General features: G+C 37.2%; 1 protein-coding gene across 2 annotated transcripts in view; it reads right to left on the bottom strand.

Moving 5' to 3' along the window:
* eif2b3 (eukaryotic translation initiation factor 2B, subunit 3 gamma) overlaps positions 1 to 17,556 on the bottom strand; it is a 50,460-nt gene extending 32,904 nt beyond the window's left edge. Inside the window, exons 1-5 of one of the 2 annotated variants that reach the window (XM_055201795.2) lie at positions 17,238 to 17,556; positions 16,837 to 16,994; positions 13,445 to 13,596; positions 4,929 to 5,088; positions 4,504 to 4,615 (exon numbers count right to left, since the gene is read on the bottom strand). In XM_055201795.2, coding sequence (XP_055057770.2) covers positions 4,504 to 4,615; positions 4,929 to 5,088; positions 13,445 to 13,596; positions 16,837 to 16,984 — 572 coding nt within the window. In that variant the 5' untranslated portion in view covers positions 16,985 to 16,994; positions 17,238 to 17,556. The remainder of the gene's footprint in view (positions 1 to 4,503; positions 4,616 to 4,928; positions 5,089 to 13,444; positions 13,597 to 16,836; positions 16,995 to 17,237) is intronic. The other variant, XM_055201796.2, reaches the window with a different exon arrangement.
* Positions 17,557 to 25,779: the final 8,223 nt, after the last annotated feature.

The raw sequence follows: 25,779 nt of genomic DNA, 5'->3' as shown, positions 1-25,779 counted from the left end.
CATAACCTCTGTGATGCAAACACAATGCTCTACCAAATGAGCTATGGGAACTTTACTCTTTATACACTATTAGGGTAAAATTCACAAAAATGTAAAATATGACTTGGATAAATGTGACTCAGTTTGTGAAAATCCATTTTAAATCATTTTTTATGATTTGCTGTTTTATACTCCAAAAATGCTGGGTTATTTTGCCCGATGGGTTATCGGACTGGGCTCGTCCTTTTTAACTCAATGCCGGGTTCAAAATAACCCAGCATATTTTAGAGTGTACATAAAATCATCCTACATAATGCAATAAAAATATAACCTTGATATCTTTACTGAGTAAGGTCATGTCAAAGATTGGAATCAATATAAAATCATTGATTGAAATCAAATAAAATCTTATATTTAGGACTTTAGCTTGGATTTCACAGATATTCATTTTTTATTTTTTTTATTTTTTTAAATACATCTTGTAATAATTGCTAAAGTGTGAGAACATACGCACATTGATTCAGTTTAATACATGATCTAATATCATTAACTTCAATTTGGCCAGTTTGTATGTTTGTTCACCGTCTCACTCCCCTCCACTGCCTGCTAACAGCTGCTACAACCCTTCTCTATTATTGGGCAGGATTTACAGTGGCTACGTCTCCCCGAATTATTTATGAGCTCCCAAAACAGCCGCACACAAAGCTTCATCCCATCTCTCATGCTTCAGACCCTTGCTCTAGTGTGTTCTGGATCAGACCCATTCACAGGTCTGATCCAGAACCAGGAACGGCTTGACCTTCAAGCCTCTAGAGCCCAAACCACAGGCCTCACACGAGGTGCTGACAATCTGAGAAGCCTTTCCAAAACCTGCTTTTTTATTTATTAAATAAAAATAACAAATCATCATATAACATTTAAACGCTGGAAGAAAATGTGAAGCATTTTTACTTGAGATAAACAGGATTTTGAAAGTACTCATGCATAACACATTCATTAGATCAGAAGGTCTAATAGAAAAGGTATTTTCCCACAGTCCTTGAACTGAGAAGTACTACACATTGCTCCAAAACCTCAGACGCAGGGAAAACCCAAAGAAAAGAGAAAAGGAGAGCAGAATAGCAGAAGAAAATTCAACGTCAGGGAGGGTGGCGGGTTGGCAAACAGGCAGGATCAACAGTTAAGAAAGGCAGCCGCCTGCTGAAGCGGGTCTAACAGGCAGCTTTCAAGACAGGTCAGTGTGGAGGAGGACTTAGTTTTATTAGGCAGCCCACAAAAACAGCAGGTCACCACACTGTGAGATCAGCATTGTTCTAAGCTTCTGCTGGATGCTCGGACCGTAGTAGCTATCAAATCTATATAAAGTTCAAATCTTTTATATGAACTCCCACACATTGCATCCAACATCTCACACCGCGATGATCTGACGTTTAATTTAAGGTGCTCAACCAATGTTTTAATTGTTTGGTTATTAGAGATATGTTAAGTAACTGCATATAGCTAAAAATATTAAATTCACTACAGAAATGTCCATGACTTGTTCAATTCTCCTTCGTTTCCATCAACTGGATGATTTTCCAGAGATAGAAATAAAATGCTTTTTAAATTCTCCGATATTTCCAGGTTTTCCATGAGCAAGGGAATGTTGACATTTTAAGTGGACAGTCCTGTCTTTTTGACATTTATGCATCTGACAGGAACTTGCCTTCAAAGTGACGTATAGCACATTTAAGATACTTTTAATCAATATGTTTGTTCCCAGGAAATCAAACCCATGACCTTTGCATTGCTAATGCAATGGTCTAGTGCTGCCACTAACGACTAATTTTCTAACGACTAATCTTTCGACTAATTTTTTGAATAGTCGACTATTCTAAACGACTAATTAAAAAAAAACTCAAGTGTTTGTTATTTCATTGTGTCCATTTTATTTTGAACCCACCGGTGTCATAAACAATATGAATAACTTAAATGTTACCAAATAAGAAATTACAATGTAAACAATATAAATAATAATAAAAACTTCCATTGCAAAGTAGATGCTTAACAGAAATATGAAATGTTTCACTTCTACTCTTTGATCTTATATTGCATTTTAACACAACTGAATGCTATTTTACATATGGTCTACCAACTGAGATACAGAAACACTTTTACATTTTAGTTTTTACTATGCAACGATACAGTTTGTCCACGGTTCAATAAAATATTCGGTTCTTGTCCGCGGTTTTCGGTTCAGTTCTGATGATTTTACCTGCAATTCTCTTTATTTTATGTAAATGAAAAAATCATCTTACACATTTCTAGTTTATTGAATAATATATATAAATATTATAAGACATAATTAAATAAAGATATATAAAAATGATATCCAATTCAAACTGGGGGACACGTGAATTCTTACATTTTACAAAAATAAAAACATGTAAACATAAATTGGCCATTTTATATTCCTGTACTTACTAAATTAAACTTTACATTGTAAATGAAGGCTATACCTTACTGCACTACATCATGCTGTGTAGAAACCAAAAACACGTTCCTCAATCAAGATTACTGGTGGGATTTACCTTAGCATCATGCGAATTCTCTTCTTGATTTAAACTTTTTCAAGTTGCGCTGAAGACGTGTTTGAGGCAAATAACGCGCGTTTGCGGCAATAACAAAGCCCAATTGCCCCACCCACGCATCTATACATTGATGTTGTATGTAATAGAGTTCGACCGATATGGCTTTTTCTCTGGCCGATGCCGATATTTAGAAATCAAGGCAGCCGATGGCCGATATGTTTGGCCGATTTTCTATATGTACATAATAATCAAAATGTTCTCATCATTAGCAGATATTTTAAATGTAAAAATGTCACTATTTAAAAAAAATTCTGAAGAGTTTACAACCTCCTCTGCACCATGCATTTATCAGACACAGATATTACCTGACACACTGCTGTCATCATCTTTGATCAGCTTTTTACCATGGCTTTTATTGCTTTGTAGGATAAAATCCTTATTTGGTAGACCTGATAAATTATTTATTCATCATAAAGTTAACATAGTAAATGTCTATGGTTTTTAGTTGAGACTGTTATTTAGGGCAAATCTTTCTAAACACATTTACATTCTCATTTCTGAGGCGCTATAAGTGACTGATTGTGCTGACAGTGACGTCTTGTGAGTTTATTTGGGACAGATCTGTTGTTTCAACCGTTCATTCAAACGAATCTGTTCAAAGGAGTCAGTTCGCGAATCGGACGCGTTATGTACTAATCCAGGCTGAGCAGCGCAAAACTGTAAACAAAGTGTTACTGTAACAACACGAAAAACATTTCCTCGGTGGATATGATTTGGTCTTCCGACCTTTCCCCATCGAGTCAGTTTTGTTTTGAGTAAAAAAAGCAGGGAGACAGTTTAAAGACAGAAAGTGTGCGCGTGCGGCTCTGCTCTCTCTATCACGCAAACAAAGATCATCATCACTCATTAATCACATGAAATAAGCCTAATCTTTGCACGGACAGTGCACCGCGAGACATAAGCCCGTCACGCTGTTGTACTGGCTGCTTAATTCGCGCGATCCCGCCATCGTTTACTAAAGCTGTTTGTGAACAAGGCACGGCTGCACACACACACGGGAGCGATCTGATTGCAGCGTCACGAGTTCTACAACAGCGCTTAGGTGCCCTCAGATGCGCCTGCATATTAATCAGCCTAATTTTGGAGCTAAACTGCATTTTTCATTTTTCAGCAACTGGTGTTGACTTTATTTTTTTTTAAATATGACAAAAATCGGCCAATTAATCAGCCGGCCGATAAATCGGTCGACCTCTAGTATGTAATCCACTCGCGCAAATAATTAATCCACACCACAGATTTAAAAGACAGTGGTGCTGCCTCTTTTTGTTGTACAGGACTTCTCTGCTCATGATCACCATGTTGTTTGCACGCGCGAATGAAATCTGACACCAGCATTGCAAGCAGGGTTAAAGGAGCTAGCGCATAGTAACTGGAGATCAACTTGTAGACTTTAAGTTTTATATCTCAGCGCGCAGATCATGCGGGTGCACACACAGTAAACGAAGTGCAGGGAATATAAAACAAACAGATTTGGATGGATAAACCGAACAACCGCGCCGACAACCGACCGTGGGGGTCAAACCGAACGGTTCAATATTATATTGAGAATTGTGGCATGCCTAGTTTTTATGTAAAACATAAAAAACTTCTTATTATACAATGTTCCATTGTAGCCTAAATATATAATAGTCTAAGTATATTATATAAATGCAAATGTATTTGTGGTATATTTATGGAAATAAGTACTGTATGTTAGATTACTAAACAATATGAATTTGACATTTTTATGCATCTGGCAGATGGACGCTTTTATTCAAGTCACTTAAGCTAGAAGTATAAAGTGTAAAGCTGATTTGTGACATTAAATGATTCATGTATTTTATGTAAATAATTAACTATGTCAAAATGATATTAGGACAATAAAAAACATGATACAAGTAACGTAAACACTCACTTGCGCATGACTGACTTTCGGAGAATAAGGCCTTCTTCCAGGTCCGCTTCATTGGCCATGAAGAGAAGTCGCTTCCCTGTGCCATCAACGCCCACAAAGTCCCGCTGCTCTCCTGCCACAGGGCACAATATCAATCGGTCACACACTGGGTGTACAGCAGTCAAACGCTATTTCGGCAGCCAGTCAACAGCTGAATTAGCAGGAATACATAATACTACAGTGCACTGAAATGCATTTCTGAGTTCATATTAAAAAAAAGAAAATTGATTGGAAACAGTGCACACTAAGTCCAGTCTGAAACAGCACTTCTTTCAAAACCACACCACCTTTTCCTGTTCAAGCGGGTAATTAGTTGATCATTGGGGAGCTGATCGCTGGCAGCTGCTATTGCCCTGTTAAACAGCAGTCTATGTGAATGATAGTACCTGCTTTCTTCTTGCCCTTCTGGCCGGGGACGGTCTCTGTAAATTCGTTCACTTTGCTCATGAGCATGGACAGCGTGGCGTTGTGGGCACGGAAAAGATCCACGACCTCATGCAGGGCCACGTCTGTTATCAGGTCACAGCTCACCACCAAGATGTCTGTCTGTGGGAGAATAAAGGCAAGTTGTAGTAAAACCAATATAAAATACAGTACAGTCAAGCTATTCGCCACCCCGCAATTTGATTGTAAAACCCATTGGAGAAGCTGTGTTATCCCCACATATTAATAATGATAATAATAACTTTTGGATTTTGAAATCCGCAGTTGGGTTGAAATACCACGTTGCCCACTAATGCAAAAAACCCACATGACACAACATACTGTATCAGCAACATGTCTTATAAATTAGCCAAAGAGATTCCCTATGCTGGTTAGCAGCTAGCAGAGCGAGACCTTGAGCCTATGTCCCGGGGCACAGCCCGGACGGCCCCAGCTCAATTTAAACCCTTGACGTATGCCGCAATGAAGCAAGCTTGTGTTGTTGAGGAAGTCACATGAATTGACTGTCTTGTCATACTTAAATTTGCCTAATCTCCTTCCAATCCTCTGTCAGGGTTCCCACACCTTGGTGAATTTAAATTCAAGGACCTTTTAAGGACTTTCCAGTTCCAATACCCTCACATTCAAGGATTTATCAATCAGAATGACTTTATTCTGATGGGAGGCAAAATGTGTCTATATAAACGTAGCTACTGATAATGTAGTCAAGCAAATTCACATATTGTATGTGTCCAACTTTATAAAGAGTGATACATAAAACGCATTACTATTCTGAACAACCGACTTGTATAACCATGTATAATTCGCTCTACCTCTATGAATTTCTGGTTCAAACAAATATGGCTGAATAAAGCAACATTTGCACCTGTCATTGTGTTGCATATACTACAGTTGACTGAATGGATCAGGTACTGCGTAAAGCTGGTGACTGAGTGGAGGCGGGGACTAATTTGCATAATTACTTTCATCCGACTATACACTATTTTAGTTGCGTTTTATGGCATGCATTATTTTTACATAATATTTAAAAATATAATTAAAATAATAAGATGAGTTATAAAGAATACAATTATTGACTACACTTGTACTTCAAATATTAATGCTGTAATAGCTGTAATAGTTGCTCAGAAAACCAACAAATATTAGATGCTTTTGAAATAGTATTATAATAATATTACATTGGATATCATTGCTAAACTGCATTTCTCATTTTACAGCAATTGCTGTTGACTTTACCTCCCTGAGCTGTATATGGTATACATCAAAAAGCCAGCAGAGTTTTCCATTGCCTGCTATGGTGTTCCATAAAGACTTCACGTATGAAGACACTCTCTGTATTTCTCCTGACGACAGTCGACCAAAGCCAAGTTTATAACATGATACAAGTATAGCGTGAGAAATGAGAGACAGAGAGGCCAAATCTGTTTGAGCGTTGTGCTCTTCCATAGCTCGCGTGTGCACGCGTGTGTGAGAGTGTATATATGTGAGCACAGGCATGGAGGGGAGCCCGGCGATAAATCCTGCTCGCCTTTGCCATTGTTTCTGTTTGAGTTGTCTGGTTCCCATCTGGTCTGCCCATCTCAGGTCTGCAGATAAATAAACATGGGAGCGGGGGAGAGGAACGGCCCGCTCAGGCAGCGTTGCATGCCTCATTGGGGAGGCCCAGGGAGAGGTCCTGCCGTGACGCTCCGCTTCCATACAGTTCCGGATCTTTTCTTCTGGCCCATGAGCAGAAGGCCCATGAGCCATTGCAGCACACATGCTCAAAAGATAACAGGGTGCACAGCGCTGTCTGTTTAAAATGAGCTAAATGTGCTACCAAGAAAGATGAACAGTACGTTCTCAATGCACACTGCAAACTTAACACAAAATCACTAATGTGCATGTGAAACCTCAGACTCGCATTGCTTGTTTTCTACACAATGTTTGGGAAAAAATCTACAAAATAACTTAAAGGTGCAGTGTGTAATTTTTAGAAGGATCACTTGACAGAAATGCAAAATAATATACAAAACTATATTATCAGGGGTGTATAAAGACCTTTCATAATGAACCATTATGTGTTTATTACCTTAGAATGAGACGTTTTTACCTACATTCACAGAGGGTCCTCTTACATGGAAGCCGCCATTTTGTACCGCCATGTTTCTACAGAAGCCCTTAACAGACAAACTTTTTACTAAGTTGTCTCCAAAGATGACATTTTTGACGGGTGGCGGCTACCGTAGCTTCTCTATGTGTTTCAAAAGCAAGAGGTGAGCAGTGGATTGAGCCATTGGTTGCAATTCGCAACCTCACCACTAGATACCACTAAAGTTTACACACTGCACCTTTAAATCCACAATATGTAAGATTTTCTTAAAAAATAACTTGCACAGTGTGATATATTTTATGCAGTTGGGTACTTACATTATTCCAAAACTTCCTAAGGATTTGAAAATCCAGAGACATTCCCATTAATGAAGAAATATCAACGCTATTTTCGGTTTCCACTTGTAGAAACTATGGCAACACCGGTGGACAAATGCAGAAGTGGCGTTTATACAGCATTAAACATGGTATATCTGCCATCACTAACTTTGACATTTTAAAATATATCACAAAGTGTAGGCAGTACACATTCATGGGAGTTTGAAGGAATCATTATATTTAAAGGTCCCATTTTTCAAACTTTAGTCATTGTGTAATGATGCTGTAAGAGCATAAATAATACATGTAAGATGATAAAGCTCAAAGTTCACTGCCAGGCGATATATTTTCTTTAACAGAATTCCCCTTTCAAAGCCTACAGCGAACGGCCGGTTTGGACTACAGCCCTCTACTTCCTGCTTTAATGATGTCACTAGAACAGTTTTTTGACTAAACTCCGCCCACAGGAATACGTCAGTCGCCGGAAAAGCTAAGGTGCTGTCGAATCACAACACACTAAACAAACTACACAATCAAAAATCATTACGTATTTTTGAGGGAGGGACTTCATAGAAGAAGGAAGCCATCAGCCAGTTTTTAGGACAGTGAAAACAGCGCTATACAGATAAGTCAATTGTGTGAAAAATACCACGTTTTTTTTTACATGTGAAACATGAACACATATTGCGCACTGTAAACACAATCAAAGCTTCAAAAACACAGAAAGAATGGGACCTCCAACAAATTATTTTAAAAAAAGTTTTTAAACCCAAAACTGCGAATATAGATTAACTTCAGATCAAATGCTACAAGGATAGCAAGTGCAGCTTTTTTGCAAGCTGAAACATAGACCCACAGTGTCATTCGGGGGTTCGGGGAAAAAACCATCTTGGCTCAGGACCTGACATTGGAGAGGGTAAAAATGGGCCAGTCTTTTAATTATGCTCTCCATTTTACACACAGTTTCCCCTTCACTCGATCAAGGCTGGTCACTGCTGCGGCTTAATGCAACAGGCAAGCGATGTCTGGAAATGTGGACTCAATCAGTCCCAGAGTAAATAAAAGAAACACAGAGTGAAAAAAGCGCGACCGCATAACAGCTATAGTTCAAACATCCAAACATTTGCCATGACTTCACAGCTAACCAGGAATGCACAGCGTTAAAACGCAAAAAATGCGACTAACTCCAGCCCACCCATCGTAAACCACCCAAGTAAATCGATCTGTCGCTGCATTTCTAACCACTTAACATTTCATAACTGGGCTTTCTATTTCTGAAGGGACCCAACACGTGGCCAAGCGGCTGAGGCCGAGGGCCGTGTCCTCTCGGTTGTGAGAGGGTAACAGGGGTGGACTGGATCAGCGGCCTGCCTTATTCACAGAGCAATTGAAGGTCTGAAGTGGGCGTCAGCTGTTGGATCATCTGAGCGCCGCCGCCGGGCCTTTCAGCAGGCCAGAGCTGTGCCTGCGCAGCAGAGGCACAGGGAGGTCAGGCCACCCACAAACACTTCCAGTTCTGCTTGGCTGCCCCCTAGGCCAGCCAGGTGAGACCACCCAAGAGGGGAGCAGAGGAAGGAGGCGGGGGGAGGAGAGAAGAGCACAGGATAAGAGGGAATATAAAGGAAGAAAACCAGAAATGCTCACACTTATCTGCCACTACAAGCATGCGCGCAAATTCGCCCACAATTGCCCTGTTGCGACCATGCCTGAGATAAGAGTGGCTATGAAAACAGACCTTCAGTGACGTATACCAATGTGCATGTAAAATCAACCACCACAGTTTGCTTAAAAAACGAAACACCGCCCTTCAGACTTGATGATCTAGTAAAAAGGTATTTTTCTCGACAGCCTTATTTGAGCAAAGATTTACAAGTGCGATTTATCCGGAAAGACGAGTACACAAGGCGTTCGGGAATGACTTGGGAGCCTTATTGCTAACAAAAGCCGACAGAATGCGACACAACGCGAAGATTATTCAGTTTCTGTTCAAACATTGACTCAATGCATTAGTATGAAGATAAACACGGGCTAATGAAAGAGAGGTTTAGGAGCCAGGCACACTGTCAGATTCCTTCATTATATCCATGTTGTTTGCTAAAGTGAGGGAGTAGACTCACGTTTAGACCGTACAATAAACGGGGATTTAGGGCCCCTATTGCCAACCCTCATCTCTCAACACGTAGTTGGGCTGTTCGTGCACTGGAGGGCTCTGAAACTCAATGCTTTTAATCTCTTATTTCTCTCTAGGATTAGAAATAAACGCATCTGTGCCGTTAGCGTGCACCGGCAAGCCCTCCTCCTCGACATTCCCTTTCCACTGCATTGATATTTATTGTGGCAAAGTTAATCTCCTGCGATGAGCGTTCGCACATGTTTAAGACATCCCTCTCTTGGAGATTTTGCGGTATCGTTTGCAACGGTGAGCTTTATAAAAGAACAAATGTTGGACTACGTGTGAGAGCTAATGCTTTTGACAGACACAATATTTTGACTTCGGTAAGAAACGAATTCCTAATGAGTCATTTAGCAGATGCTTTTATGCATATATTTTTACAGAAAAAGTGTCCGGCCGAAGGACACGACTGTGAAAGCTCATAGCGCCTCCCTTGTGGGGATCAAACTTACAACCTTTGAAATTACCAGCCCAGATCTTTAACCACTAGTTACGCCACACCCAAGAAATAACAAGAAGTCTGCTTTAAATTCAAAAGTGACCCCAAAAAACACCCGCAGGGATGTTTCCTTGCTGCCCCATTCCATCTACACAACAACCCCACACATGTCCTACAGACCCAGGTTGAGGAAGGGTTCTGACATCATGTGTTTGTGGAGTCAGCTGCCTTTTTACCGCTGGGTTTCAGCAGGTGAAATGAGGCACTCTGTGGAGTTGGACCCACAGTGGCGTGCTGCACGGATCAAAGCTTCCCCTGTGGTACACAGGATCTGGCCCTCACATCATTCCACTGACCCCAGGCCAGCCCACATGCGAGACAGGTGAGCCTGTGTATGCCTGCCAGGCTTTAACTATGCATTGGTTAATGAGCACAGTAACTTACAGTGAGGACACATTATCGTTCAAGTAGATCAAATCTTAGAGGCCGTTCACACTAATAACTATAGTTGTGTCCACACCAACAGACTATCATTTTCTGTTTATTCTGCCGTTATGTTCACAGTCAATGATGGATGAGATGTCCTGCCACTGCTTGAGAAACAGATAAATATGGGTTGCGAATTTATCTTTTGACTTTATCATCCAGAATAACCCATAAATTCATTCTTTAAGACACATTTGAAAGAAACTTAAACTTGTCAAAAAGTTAAGTTTTTTTTTTAAAGACTTCTGTGATGCACTTCTCTACCAACTGTCATTGTAAATGCTTAATATGTTCGAATCTTTTGATCTTTTGAACATTGGGTCTCGTTCATTAGGCATGCGTGTGCCTAGGGAGGTTTCAGGAACAAATCATGATTCAACAAAAAACTTTCGTATCAAAATGTCTTCTAAATGTACGCAAAAATCAAAGAAAACCTCTGGTACGCTATAATCAAATACTAGACTATAATTATAATGTTTATAATAATGTTGATACAGTATATAAAATTTACATGATTATATTTTATATAATAATATTTTCTGTATTATGTATTATTATACATGATCTATATCGTTATTATATACATTATATTACACATTATTATGGCCTACTTATTTTTTCTACACATATAAAAAAGAAGCGCGTAAAGACAAATCTTCACTCTTTCCTTCCTCAATTCTTAAATCTCTATATGAAAGCGTTTTCTTAATGCCTAATGTAAACGTCATGTATTTTTATTTTAGATAAAGATGCGTATCTATCACATTACTTAAATGTCATATTTGTTAACGCATCCAATACTTATTTAAAGGTGCAGTGTGTAATTTTTAGAAGGATCTCTTGACAGAAATGCAAAATAATATACAAAAATATAATATCAGGGGTGTATAAAGATCTTTCATAATGAACCGTTATGTATTTATTACCTTAGAATGAGACGTTTTTATCTACATACACAGAAGGTCCCTTACATGGAAGTCACCATTTTGGGCCGCCATTTTTCTACAGAAGTCCTTAACGGACAAACTCTTTTTACTAAGTTGTCTCCAACGATGACATGTTTGTCTGGTGGTGGCTACAGTAGCTTCTCTATGTGTTTCAAAAGCAAGGGATGAGCAGTTGGTTGCCGCTAAAATTTACACACTGCACCTTTAATGTTACTCCGGTCGGTGGACAGCACTGGTTTCCTCCAGCAACAGCAAAACGGAACGGAACTTTAACGATAATAAATATGATCTTGGATTTCTTTAGGGCTTTTTTGCTTATTAGACAAACTTCTCCAAAAATGTATTTGGACTAGCGCTGCGGAAAACCCTTATATGGAGCTAGTTTGGGCGTGTTTTATGCAAATTACCAACCTCGTGCACGTGGCCGCTCATGTAGAACACTCCAAATTTACTAACGTATGAACAAGTATAAGAACAAACTCATGTGCGTACGCACGTGTTGTTAATTAGGCAGAAAGTTTTCGTAAGAAGTTCAAGTGTGCATATAAATACAAAAATCTTACGCAAGTATTAGTAAATGAGACCCATTGTTATAGTTGTGGAGCGGACTGTACTGTGCTCTATTTGCAAACTTTTAGGAAGATCAAAATTATTTTGCATAAAAAAGCATCTTTCTCAGACACTTTAAAATGTTTTATAAAGCATGCATGTCTTTTTCTCTTTGCTAATTGCTTTTTGATTGCATCATTAAAAATATTTATTTGGTCTTTTCACTCTTTTGTCCGAAAATGCATTTTTGGCTGAATAGTTTCGGCTGGTGAGCACTCGGTGCATCCCTAAGAACTTTATGGTTGTAGTTGGCATTATAGGTATTGTTAATGGGGTGAACGGGCCCTTGCAGCAACGAAAAATGCCTCAAACTGGACTAAGCGGAGATCATAACATTAATTATTTGATCTTATTCAGAAGCACTAAAGTGCTTTTATTGTTGCAAAAGAAGAATGGAATTTCCTATGGTATGAATTATAATCACAAAACACATAATAGCATTCCCAACTTTTTACACTCACTGTCTTCCAAGCTAACAGATAACTTCCATTCAAAGTCACATATGGTTTGGTCTGACCTGCTGGGTTATGCTTTGTAAGGATGCTCAACAAACAGTTCAACATTTTCTAATAAACTATAGTGCTGCAGAGCCACAGTGTTTACACTTTGGTTGGAAAGTTGCAAAAATTTCTGGAAACACTTTAGAATAAGAATCAATTTGTAAACATTAGTTAACTACATTAGTTAACATGAACTACCAATAAATAATGCTACTATACCATTTATTAGTCTTTGTAGATATTACATTTACAAACACGTCGAGGTTACGTGTCCGAGCCGAAGGTAACTTCCAGTCTTCATTTATTATCCGTCTAGTGGCTAAACTGATCTCTGAAACAAAAACCTTGTCGAAAATAATATGTTTTGGTTGGCTAAAAACAAGGGGCGACAATGAGCATGGATCACAACTATGCGGAGAGGTTTGTAGCCAGGTAAGAATTAAAGAACCTGTAGCTAACATTGTCTTGATTAATTTAACACAGTACCATTAGCTCAGTGTAGTAGTTGATACGCGTTAGATATGATATAAATGGATATGAATGAAGGTAATCTACCTGTCATTTATTTCCCTTGCTATCAGAAATAAACTACTGTAAAATAACTCTGTTGTAATTGATTGGAAGTCTACAGGAAGTTGCGTTTTGTCCACAAAAGCCTTGTGTTTATGTTGCTGCTATATGTGAGTAGTAGAAGTTTGTAAGATATAACCTTGATTTCTTTAATATTGATTAAGTAAGGTCATGTCAAAGATTGAAATCAAACTTTAATGCTCCTAATCTCATCATTAGATTATGCCTGGATTTCACAGACCGGGTCACAAACGTGCTAAAATTAGTTCGTGCACAGTTTACTAACTAACATGAACAAAACATTTTAAGTACATTTTCCACATACCTTGATCTTTTGCTGGATGTGTCGAAGGGCATCTGCAGTGCCCATGTCAGCATCTTCCTGAATGCACACCACATCCAGCTTCATCTTCACTTCGCCCTTCAGATCTGTGCTCAGTGCCTTATGAACCTCTTTAGTAGTGATAATAATCACCTCTTCAAAGTAAGCCAAGTCATGACGATACAGTAAGGGACATGAGAAGAAACCAAATGCAAAATACATGGAATTCAAAAGACCCAAAAAATGCAGAATCAAGCCCACTACATGAGTCAGATTTTGTGTAACATATTTGACAAAACCATTCACACACCATCACACACTTTACCTGCAATAACTTAATTTCCAAAATATTAAGCAAAACATCTATAAGACAGACACATTCAATCAAGGCTTTGTGAATTATTTGCTGTATGCCCACTGAGAAAGTAAGTTGCGGCCAATTGGAAAGGATTCGTACCACAATCTTGCTTTACTGCGTAAATATTTTCTAGCAAAGCAGCTTACCATAGTTTGTACTAAGACTTGTAAAAGCTTATTGTAAGGTCTTGTTGGCTGGCACTCTGACTGTTAACAAGGCAGACTGTGCCACACATAAAGGTGCACACTGTACTGCTGGGCAGGCAAGGGGCCATACCCACAAACTCCACACCAGCTGGATTGCACAGTTAGTCAATAGTGCTAGGTGTGAACAATAAACATTTAATTATGATTAAGGCATTAAACAAAGATACCCAAAAATGTATGCTTCCTTTACTGAATGTGCTAAAAGAATGAACACAACACAACACAAGCTTTCGAGTTTTTGGCTTATTTCCCCAGCAAAAAATACTTTAATATACAAAAGGACTTTCCCCTGAACTCTTAATAAATAAGAACTGAAGAGTTTGGTTCCAAAACGCAATAAACGCCATTTTTGAAAAAAATGAGTTACTGCCAAAATCAGTATTATATCAGGTCAGTATTTAAAAGTATATTCTTAATTTTACTCAAAATCCTCTATCCGCCGTGTTATTCTGTCATCTTTTCTCCCTTTTTTCCCAAAATTCGACAAACGCCACTCCCACTTTTTTACAGAACGCAATAACTCCATTTCTGATATTACAGCCTACCGGTCACGCAATGTAAACAAACATGGCGGACGCGCGTAGTACACGGAGTCCTAGTTTTCCTCATCTACTTTGTACTACGTGATCAACAAACAAAACAAAATAATACTTTAATTGCATCGCTAAACCTGTGATGGTTTTCTGTGATGGGAAAGAAACGTAAGCCATCAGCATCTAACAATTTCCCTGAGAGGCACTCGGGAGACGGGTGCTTGTTCTCCCGACAGCATCAAGCTTCTCATGCTAACACATTGACCCCAGAGGATCTTATGAAAAACTGTACATAATTTTACTCAAAGTCAACGAAAATCGAGCAGGACCAAAAACATTTTACAGTCGATCGCTGTGAAAGACGTTAAGCGAAGACGTCAAGTAACCGCAATGACAGTGATCTTAATATGACAAAGTAAGTGTTTTGATTAATAACATTAATGTTTATATTTTTAATTAGTGTGTACAACTAGTCAACTAAATGAATATAACATGGCAAAGACGAATGCACATTTATATAGGCTATTGATTCAATAGATTTATAGCATTTTGAATAAAAACTTGTCATGGATTTATTGCATTTTGTGGAAAAAATAAACCGTTTTTATAATAAATCTTTGAAAATCAACTTATGGATTTGAATTTTTTATGTTTTTATAACCTAAAGATGCTGTGTGAAAGTTTGTAACAGAAAATAGTTGTTTTCATCTTGTCACTTTCTTGGTATAGAAAACACGTTTTTACCAAAATTTGTCAAAATGGATTTATTGCGTTTTGGAACCAAACTCTTCAACTGTATACAATACCAGCTTTTCACTTTGTTATAACACTAGGGTGAGCGGGCAACCATAAACCTCTAAGATGCACACGGCATTTTTGTGTGTTTTTAAATGATAGAATACAACAACACTAAAGTAATAATTAGAGGTCGACTGATAGTGGATTTTATCGATACTAATAACTAAGTTGGTCTTTAATTGACGATACCCGATTAATCAACCGATTAATCGTCATAACAATAGAAGTAAAACAGTGTAAAATGTTTTACAAAAGTAATAAAACAAGAGTACTGAACTATGAAAATGTGCTAAATGAAATAAGTATATAAATAAAAATTAGGGCTGTCAATCGATTAAAATATTTAATCTAGCTTAATCGCATGATTGTCATGAGTTAACTCGCGATCAATCGCAAATTAAATCGCACATTTTTATCTGTTCTAAATTTACCTTAATTTAACACTTTTCAGGTTTTTAATACTCTAATTAACCCCAGTTGTGAACAAATATAGATGCTTTATGCACATGTATGTTTATTATTACGAAACCATACTCAACATAGAGCATAAAGAACATAAACCTGTTTCGAAGATAGTAGAATTTTTTTTTTCTAGAAGAACTTGTTTGTCAATTAAATGCATGGGAAAAAAGATCGAAAAACCACAGATTCCCATTACTTCTCTTTCTGTGCACAGAGCAATTAACTTACATCAGTCCGTTTACGTTGTCGACAGAACCATCAGCCATTGTTTTTTATATGATTTTCCTTTAAGAAGACCTTTTTCTTACTCCATTTCTGTTTGCTGCTGCATCATGTGTGACCCATGCTGGCAAATTGAGGCGAAAAAAGCTAATTTTCAAAAAGGAGTTATTTTTTGGATTTGGTCATTCTCTATTAAACAAACTTAATTTTTATAATACAATCCTTAGTAGACATTTGAAAGATGGCATTTGATGGACACGCATGGGGACATTCCATAGACGTAATGGTTTTTATACTGTACAAACTGTATATTCTATTCCCTTCCCCTAACCCAGTGCTTCTTAAATAGTGGGGCGGGAACCCCAGTTGGGTCTCGAAGCGACACCAGGGGGGGCGCGCAAGACCCCGGGAAAATACTTTTTCAGGATGATTTTTTTGCACCGTCACTTAAAGACATTACACTCCAATCACGCTGATAAGCCGCTTGAGGTTTTTTATTATTATTTATTGATTACTTTTTATTTCAGGCAAATTGATGCATTTTAAGTCTTTTCTGTTACATTTCTGTTACTTGTTTCCTCATGGGGACCTCAAAATGTCCCCACAAAGTCAAAAAAATACTGGTATTCCTATCTTTGGGGACATTTGGTCCCCACAACATGATAAGTACCAGTCAGGTACACACACACACACACACACACACACATATATACCAGTGTTGTTAATATACAGCTGATAGCAATAACATAGTTGATAGCTGAATGCAAAATAAAACATGAGATGAACTTAATTTTCAGCATGTGACAATGTGTTTACCTTCAAAGCCAACTCTCTCGAGCAGGTTGAGTGGGTACCAGATGAGGGGTCTGTTCCCTACAGGCAGCAGGGGTTTGGGTGTGTTATAGGTGAGATCCATCATTCTGGAGCCTCCACCAGCTGCCATCAGCACCGCCTGCAGCTCCATCCCTAAACACCTGCAGCACAAACCCAACAACACATTTAACTGCCTATAACACCGTTTTAATACCAAAACATCTAACTTAGTCTGACAAGTGCAACCTCTTTGTTGAATTAACCATGAACCAGTTTTTCAAAACATTAAGTTACCATTACGATGCGATTATTTCATCATCCACACTGATTCATTTACGACGCGCGTCAAATCCGCTTATATTCAGCGACACGACGACTTTAACGACAGATACAATATAGCTTACCTTTATCTGTGGCAAAATATGTAATTTTGTGGTAAAAGTCAGTGCACGTCAGGATCTTCACGACTCTAGCTGCTAGCAGACGCTCATGTGGACCAGTCTGTTATTCATAATCATTTCGCGCTGTTTTCAAACGCCCACTGATTAAAACGAAAGAAAAGTCTGGAAATACACGTATTTTATGTTAAATAGAAATAAAACAGAATGGGGGGAAAACGCAGGGTAATTTATCTCTATAAGTTTAGAGTAACTGTCAGTATATTTGGAGATAGTGACAGGAGTTACTTCTTAGCATGTCGTACGGAAATCTCGACCGGTAACTTTGGTTCCTATGCCTGTGTGTATACACATTCAGCTTTCGTTCTTTCGTTTTACCAGATGATTTAATAAGTATTTTTACGGTTATTCAATGTTTTTGCTAGTTTCCTAAATATATGATAAAATATATGTTTTCACATACGTTTATTAGTTTTTGACTTTAAAGCACATGCATACATATAGTTATTTCCGAACTTAAAGGGATAGTTCACCCAAAAATGAAAATTCTGTCATCCTTTTCTCACTCTCATGTTGTTACAAACCTGTATAAATTTCTTTGTTTTTATGAACACGAAGGAACATATTTTGAGGAATGTTTGTAACTAAACCGTTTAAAACCCCATTCATTTCCATAGTATTCTTTATTCCTACTGTGGAGGTGAAGGGGGCTCATGAACGGTTTGGTTACGAGCATTCCTCAAAATTTGTGTTCATCATTCAGAACAAAGAAATGTATACAGGTTTGACACAACATGAGTAAGAAAATGATGACAGAGTTTTCATTTTTGGGTGAACTATCCCTTTAAGTACTATCCTTTCACTTTTGTCTGGCTAGAGTATTTCTAAAAATTAATCTAAATCTGCAATATTTTAAAATTTTAAAATGACCTCAACTTCACAATGGATGAACATGATGGATCAGGCAGATTTGATGTGCAAAAGATTGCTGTGTGAGACTTTGGCAGAAAAAAAAACACCATTTAGCCTGTTTGGTTTGTACCCCAAAATGTGAACATATAAAGGCATTAGATTTAATCATCTAGAAATTTAAGAATAACAGTTTACAGACATTATTAATCCATAAAAAATTATTTAACTATTAATGAACATCCACTCCCACTTACAATTAGTTATGTCAACCATAATAAATGGTGGTAAGGTGTATAAGTCACTTTTGTCTTTATAAAAAGAAATAAAATGAATACAGATTGTAAAGCATGTCTTATTTATGAGCCATAACCATAGTAGAGCTGTTTAAAAGTAGTTTCACTGTTTTGTTTTGTTTTTTTTTTAGAAACTTTCCTTCTCACATTAATAATGGTCACTTGTTTTAAGGTTTATTGGGAATGTAAGTGTCTTAAGAAAATGTCAAGTTTCACACTAAACATTTAAAGTCTCCATTCAAGCCCAGTTCCCTCCACCCAGATCCCCTCAGTCAACAGGCATGGCCCAAACCCCAATTCACAGACCTCCGATGTAACAGCAAATTGAACTCTGGGAATGTGGCTTAGCTTTGTTTTCTCTGGACAGGAGATGAGCTTCATTGGTCGCCGCCTGCAGAAGAAACATTAGAATAACAGGGTAGGCTGCCTCCATTAGGAAAAAGCAGCAAGTAAAAGCAAAGGAAATATTGATGTTAAAGCTCTAAATGTTTGTGTCCTGAATTTACACCTTTGCTATGCTTCCTTACACCCTTGGCTGCAAAACTGTTTGTAATCCACTCCTCCAAAAAAACTTGGACGCCTTATCTTTCCTTCCTTTCAAAAGTGAAGCAACATTCTTAAAGTATACCTCGAAAAACTTCATATGGATTACGTGACCCAAATTTAACATCTGCTGCACTGCCTGAACACACCACTGAAGTTTCATTGGGGTCATATTAAAGTAAACAATGACAAAACATAATGAAAACAATCATTTGTCTCATTTACACTTTTGTGTCCAAGCTATTTTGTTCATTTGGCTGTGTGAGGATTACGATTATGTTGCTATGTTGATGAAAAATTTCACACCAGGAGACTTAAAATACATTTTTCTAGTTGCATCTGTACTCATTTTGCAACTGTTTACTATGTATTGTCCAAAAAAGTGGACTTTTTGGGAGAAATGGAGGTGTTTGCCAAAAATAAAGTTTGCATGCAAGATTTTGCAGCAAAAGTTGTTAATTACCAGTGAAATTGTGAAAATAAGGCATTTTAGTTACTGACTACACTGTAAAAAATACTTTGCTGGCTTAAAATGTTTTGTTGAATCAACTTACTATTATTTATCTTGACTAGAGATGCGTTGTTATAACTACAGGTGAGTTGTAATAACTTATAAAATTAAGTTGACTTTTCACAACTATATTTTATAAGTTGTGACAACTCATCTCTGTTGACATGACTTGCAAATCTGAGTTGATTTAACAAAAAATTTTAAGGCAGCAAAGTTTTACCGTGTAATAACCGTTTTATTGTCATTAAAGTGAAATTACTAAACCTCAACATGAAAGAATACATCAAGATGATAAAAAAATTCATTTTCAAGAAAATGTCAGATGCACTCTTCAAATAAAATCCTGCTCTATTAAACCTGTTCAGATACACTGTAAAAAGTAATAAATTGGATCAACTTAAAAAATTACTTCAATTGGAAACACCTAAAAAATTAACAAATTTTAACTTACATTTTTCACTTAAAGTATTTTTCACTTAAAGGGACACTCCAGCTCCCCTAGAGTTAAATATTAGATTTTTACAGTTTTGGTATCCATTCAGCTGATCTCCGGGTCTGGCGCTATCACTTTTAGCATAGCTTACACTCTAAAAAAAAAATCAGTAAAAAAACGGATAATGTCCTGGCAGAAAATTACCGGTACTTTCTCTGTTATGTTTACAGACATTTCTGTTTATTCAAAAACTGAACATTTTGTAGATTTACAGAACATTGTCCATTGATTTACAGAACATTGTCCGTAGCCTTTAGGGACACTTCAATCCGCCTATGAAACGCAACTATGGTGACAGTCAACAACAAAGCTTTATGCCGCAATGCATGCTGGGTACCAGGATTGTAGAAGAGTCTTTCTTACCATTTACTCTCACCATTGTTGAGATTTGTATCCAAAGTGTTGATGTCTCTCTGAAGCAAAAACCCACAACTGACACATTACAGCAATCTTATTCAATACAGTGTCTTTTTAAACTGGCATAGAGAGTCACTCTTATACATTTCAGTTCTTTATTCTTATTTTATCATATCATATTGAAATGTTAGGCAGCATAACAAAAACAATCAAGCTTAGATGACATGATAGCTTTTTCCCATACTTCAAGCAACAAATGTGATTCATTTTGTGGTAAATATCAATTTGACTTACACGTCACGTCAGAAAGAAGATTTGTCTACTAAGTGGATGCTGGTTGAGCACTTGTATCTTGTTCTGACAGCAGTTGTTTAGAAGTTAAAGATCATCCATGTTTAGAAAACAACTCTGCAAGCAAGTTGTAATTTTAGGTTTCAAACAAAGATGGTGATAGAGAGGCAAAAGTGAAAGATTGCAGCAGGGGTTATTGCACCCACAATGCAATGTGTTATTAAAAAAACAGGTAAAACGCATGTAAAACATAAATACGGAAAATTCCTTTATATTTATACAGTACTTTGTCCGTTTTTTTTTACAGATTTTTTTTACAGTGTAGCACAATCCATTGAATCTGATTAGACCATTAGCATCGTGCAAAAAAATGACCAAAGAGTTTCGATATTATTCCTATTTTAAACTTGACACTTCTGTAGTTACACTGCCCCTCATTTATAATTTTTGCGTAGAAACGGGCGAATATGTTGGCGTAAGATTATGCTTACACTCCTCTCACCGCCTGATTTATGAAACTGGGCGTACCTTTGAAATTCAGGTGTAAGCAATACCTGCCCTTCATAAATGCCGCGGCTGAAACGATCGTCATTAGAATAACACGCCCATATAAATTCAAGTCTCCACCTCCCCCACGCCCTCATTTTACGACATTGACACATGGAAGACGGCAAAGAAGACAAACCGGGGAAGTGGAAAGAAACAAAATTGTTTTATTTGGGAGTTTAAAGAGTGGGATTAAAGACACATTAATAAGTGCATGACAATTTGTAATATTTGTATTATTATTGACGCTTATTGATATTTAGAAGAATATTTATTTATTATTATTATTATTATTATTATTATTATTTACTGTTGTCTACATCTAAATTCAATGTCTGCTTAATGGTTCGGTTAAGTTCTTTTTTAATAATATTTTAAAATGATGTAGTAACTTCTCCTGTAGTGTGTTGTTCTGTATTTACATACAGTTGTTTGTTAGCTGTATCTTAGATTGATACGGAGCTCCGGATATAATTCAAATTAACAATTTGTTTCCACGGCATCCACATGTTTTACTAGGTTAATTCATAATTTGAAGTAATAATAATTGTAATAGTAATTACGAAATATTATAATAATTAATTCCAAGGAACAAACTGTTGAATATTGGGAATGAATTCTAAATTTATGGCCATACTTTAGACTAAATAAGAAATAGAAGTGTCCATAATGTAGCATAAAAGATAATTCGTGGCCATGATTTTGTCCGCATGTCATCATGATCGGATTTATGGCTCCATTCAACACAAGCATCTTACCTTACCTATTCATGTGTAGATATTTATTTATCATCGAATGGTATGTAACTAGCTTACCTTTTGATGCATTACCATGTTTTCGTAGCACATCCTTGTGCTTTCTTGCAATGTGCCGCTTCAGATTCCAGGATGAATATTTGCTAACTTTTACAGTCTCTCCGCACTCCCTTTCAATGTTTTCTTCCTGTCCAATCTTAACTTTGATTTGTACTTTACATTTATGTATAAGGCTTGAATTCCATAACTTTTTGCTAGACGTTTTATAGATTCTCAAACTTGCAAATTATCTGAGCAGGCGAATGTTCGGAAAGGCGCTCTGATGGTAATATTACCGCACCGCTCAACGCTCCGATCCGCTCACATGCTCTGCCCTGAAACGGCTCACAACTTAAGGAATACATATCCATACAAATCAAATGCTTTGGTAAAGTCACACAAATTAAACATTGAAGTTCATGTTGCAAAAAAAAAAAAAACACTTAAGTTTATAATTACTATGTTGTTGTTGTTTTTTTTTTTTTTTACAGTGGGTCATAATATATCATATACTATTTTAGTTTGTCAGTGCGTTTTGTTGTGTTAGGAATTTTTTTCTGTGCATTTCTTAACTCAAAACGTGCGTACGCCACCTCCTGAGCAGGCGTACGATTTGAGCATGCTGTACGCCAACGTCCATATTGATAAATCTCAAAGTCACCGTGGTTTTGGGTGTACGCTGGAAATTTGGTGTACGCACTTTTGATAAATGAGGGCCACTGTGTACTAAGACCAACAGAAAATTAAAAGTTGCGATTTTCTAGGCCGATATGGCTAGGAACTATAGCTACTTTCACTTACACGATGTAATCAAAGAAGAGTCAAGTTTTAAATAGGAAAATTATCAAAACTCTTGGGTTTTTTGAGCACGATGCTAATGGTCTAATATGATGCTAAGCTATGCTAAAAGTGATAGCGCCAGACCCGGAAATTGGCTGAATGGATTCCAAAATGATAAAAATCAAATGTTAAACTCTAGGGGAGCTGGAAAATGAGCTTATTTTCAAGAAAAGTGGAGTGTCCCTTTAAACATATAAGTTGAAAAAACTAAAAAATTTTAGGTGTTACCAATTAAAGTTATTTTTTAAGTTGAATCAACTTTTCACTTTTTACAATGTGGAATAAACAAATATTGAGAACTATTGAGTAATGTACCGTATATTCATTTATTTCATCAACTGACACATACCAATACACATTTATTCCTCAGTTTGACTTTCACCCCTCACTTCTACACATTTGTAATTGAGGGTCACGAGGTCCACATACAATTTACATACAATCTGGCAACCATCATCTCTCCAGTCCTGCAATGCGAGTTTTATGTTCTAATTCCTCCAATTCATCTTTATTTACAAGCTGTTCAGTACATACAGATGGCAATATTTTTACTATTACAGCAGTGGGCTCTGGTTCAAGGAAAGGTGGTAATAAAATCTAGTCCAGACCACTGACACTTCTCCAGTCATTATCTGCTCTTTTACAGCACTACGTTTTGACCATGACAAACTGCTCGGGGCTTAAGACTAAAGGCAGACATGATTGTGCTAATGATGGCATGAATGGATGAGGCACTGACAGGAAATGTGACACAGGTGTTGCTTTATGAAACACAGTTCCTGATGAGTGCCGCTTGAGATAAACACGCATGGAAACTTTAATGAAAACGTTGTGGTGAAATTTAAGAAACAGTCAGACAAATAATACACAATAAGTTATTTTCTTGGCTTTAATTTTTAAGTATAATCACATTGGATGTATGAGTCATTTTTTAACTTTTTTTTTAATCTTGGTTAGTGATGAGTTGCAAAAGTTGATATCTCTTAACCTATTTTATCAGTCTTTTAAAGGTATAGTTACGAAGCCCCTAATGGGACATGGAGCAAAAATTAAATAAAGTATACACTGCAAAAAATTACTTTCTTACTTAGTATTTTTGTCTTGTTTTCAGTAGAAATATCTAAACATTTAAACATTCTTAAATCAAGATGTATTTTCTTGATGAGCAAAATGACCTAAGAAAATAATACTAGTTTTTATACAAAAAATATACAATTTAAGTGAATTTGTGCTTAAAACAAGCAAAAATAACTGTCAATGGAGTGAGAAAATTTTACTTGAATTAAGTGTTTAAGAAAAAATAAATCTTATTTCACAATTTTTTTTCTCACCCCATTGGCAGATAATTTTGCTTGTTTTAAGTACAATTTCACTTAAATTGTATATTATTTGTCTTAAAACTAGTATTATATTCTTAGGTCATTTTGCTCATCAAGAAAAAGCATCTTAATTTAATAATTTTTAGATATTTCTACTGAAAACAAGACAAAAATACTAAGTGAGAAAGACATTTTTTGCAGTGTAGTTTCACGTGTGCACATTAAACTATCGTGCTCACGTGAAACTTTCGCGTGTGCACGTGAAACTACTGCATTTAGTTTCGCATGCGCACGTGAAACTATTGCGTGCGAACATATAAATATATAGCGTGCGCACATGAAACTTACGCTTCCACGTGCGCACGCGATAGTTTCATGTGCGCGTGCGAAAGTTTCACGTGAGCACGCAAAACAAAACTTAAAAAAAATTCTACATCTCGTAAGCACATGAAAGTTTCACGTGAGCTCATGAAACTAAACTTTTGAATTTTTTACTCCAATGTCACCTTAGGGGATCGGTAAAAAAAATCTGTCTTCAACTCAACTTCAAGTTTTTCCAAACCTGTATAAATTTCTTTGTTCTGTTGAACACAAAAGAAGATAATTTGTTTGGTTACAAACATTCCTCTAAGGCCCTGTTTACATTAGAACATTTGCGTTTTAAAACGGCATTTTAAAATGAAAACGATCCTCGTTTATACTGGCATTTTAAAAAGAATCTTCATCCACACTATACACGACCATAAACGCATGAAACATGACCAATCACGTAACTGGACATGCGCATAAAAGTGTTAAATAACTTATTACTCTAATAATAGCGTACCTTTGAGCATTTATGCAGCCTAGGAGTGTGCAATATTGACAAAAATTCATAGCTGGATCCTTTGCCGGCATCTACAACAGACACTATTTTTGAACCTATAAAATGTGTTTGGGAAAGTCTTATACTGTTCTAGCTCCCCCTACAACATATTACAGTAATATGATTAATAGGTTAATGTTGATGTTATAAACCAAACAGAAAGGTCTTCATTTGTGTTTAGCAGGCAAAATATCCACTGAGCCGTTATCAATGCAACTGATCCTGACAACTTTGCCTTCAGGGAAGTCAACATAAAGGCTTCACAGCAAGCGATAATGAGGGCAGAGAGATAGAAGCAATCCAGAGTCATAAGGCTACCACAAAATTGAAGTTCTGCCTCGATTTCCTCTGATTTCCTATTCCTGGCCATCACAGCTCTTGTAAATCATTCCCAATTCCCTTAAACAAGCCAGTTGGATTAGGTTGGTTTAGATCATAAACATTTGCAGGGCCAGACCACCCAGGGAGCGAGTCTCAGCCCTGACCGCTGCCTCGCTGTAAGCCACGGCCAGGTCCGAAAGCACAACACGCTCAGTGTGGTTTGTGTTTGCGGCACTTCCTGGACCCAGAAAGAGAGCGACAGAGAGAGAGAGAGAAAGAAAGAGAGAGAGAGAGAGAGAAAGAGAGGCCTCCATCTGCCATGGAAACAAAAACAGCCCACCCCACTACCACCGTACTCACAGTCAGCCACCGATAGACTGTGACATGGATAAACACATTGAGCTCCACGGGCTCCATACTCTTCTGTCCTGCACGTTTCAGAAAGCCCTTTTTCATTCGGAAA

This window comes from Misgurnus anguillicaudatus, chromosome 2 (assembly GCF_027580225.2).
Source record: "Misgurnus anguillicaudatus chromosome 2, ASM2758022v2, whole genome shotgun sequence".
Taxonomy (NCBI): domain Eukaryota; kingdom Metazoa; phylum Chordata; class Actinopteri; order Cypriniformes; family Cobitidae; genus Misgurnus; species Misgurnus anguillicaudatus.
This window is presented reverse-complemented; position numbering and strand designations above follow the sequence as displayed.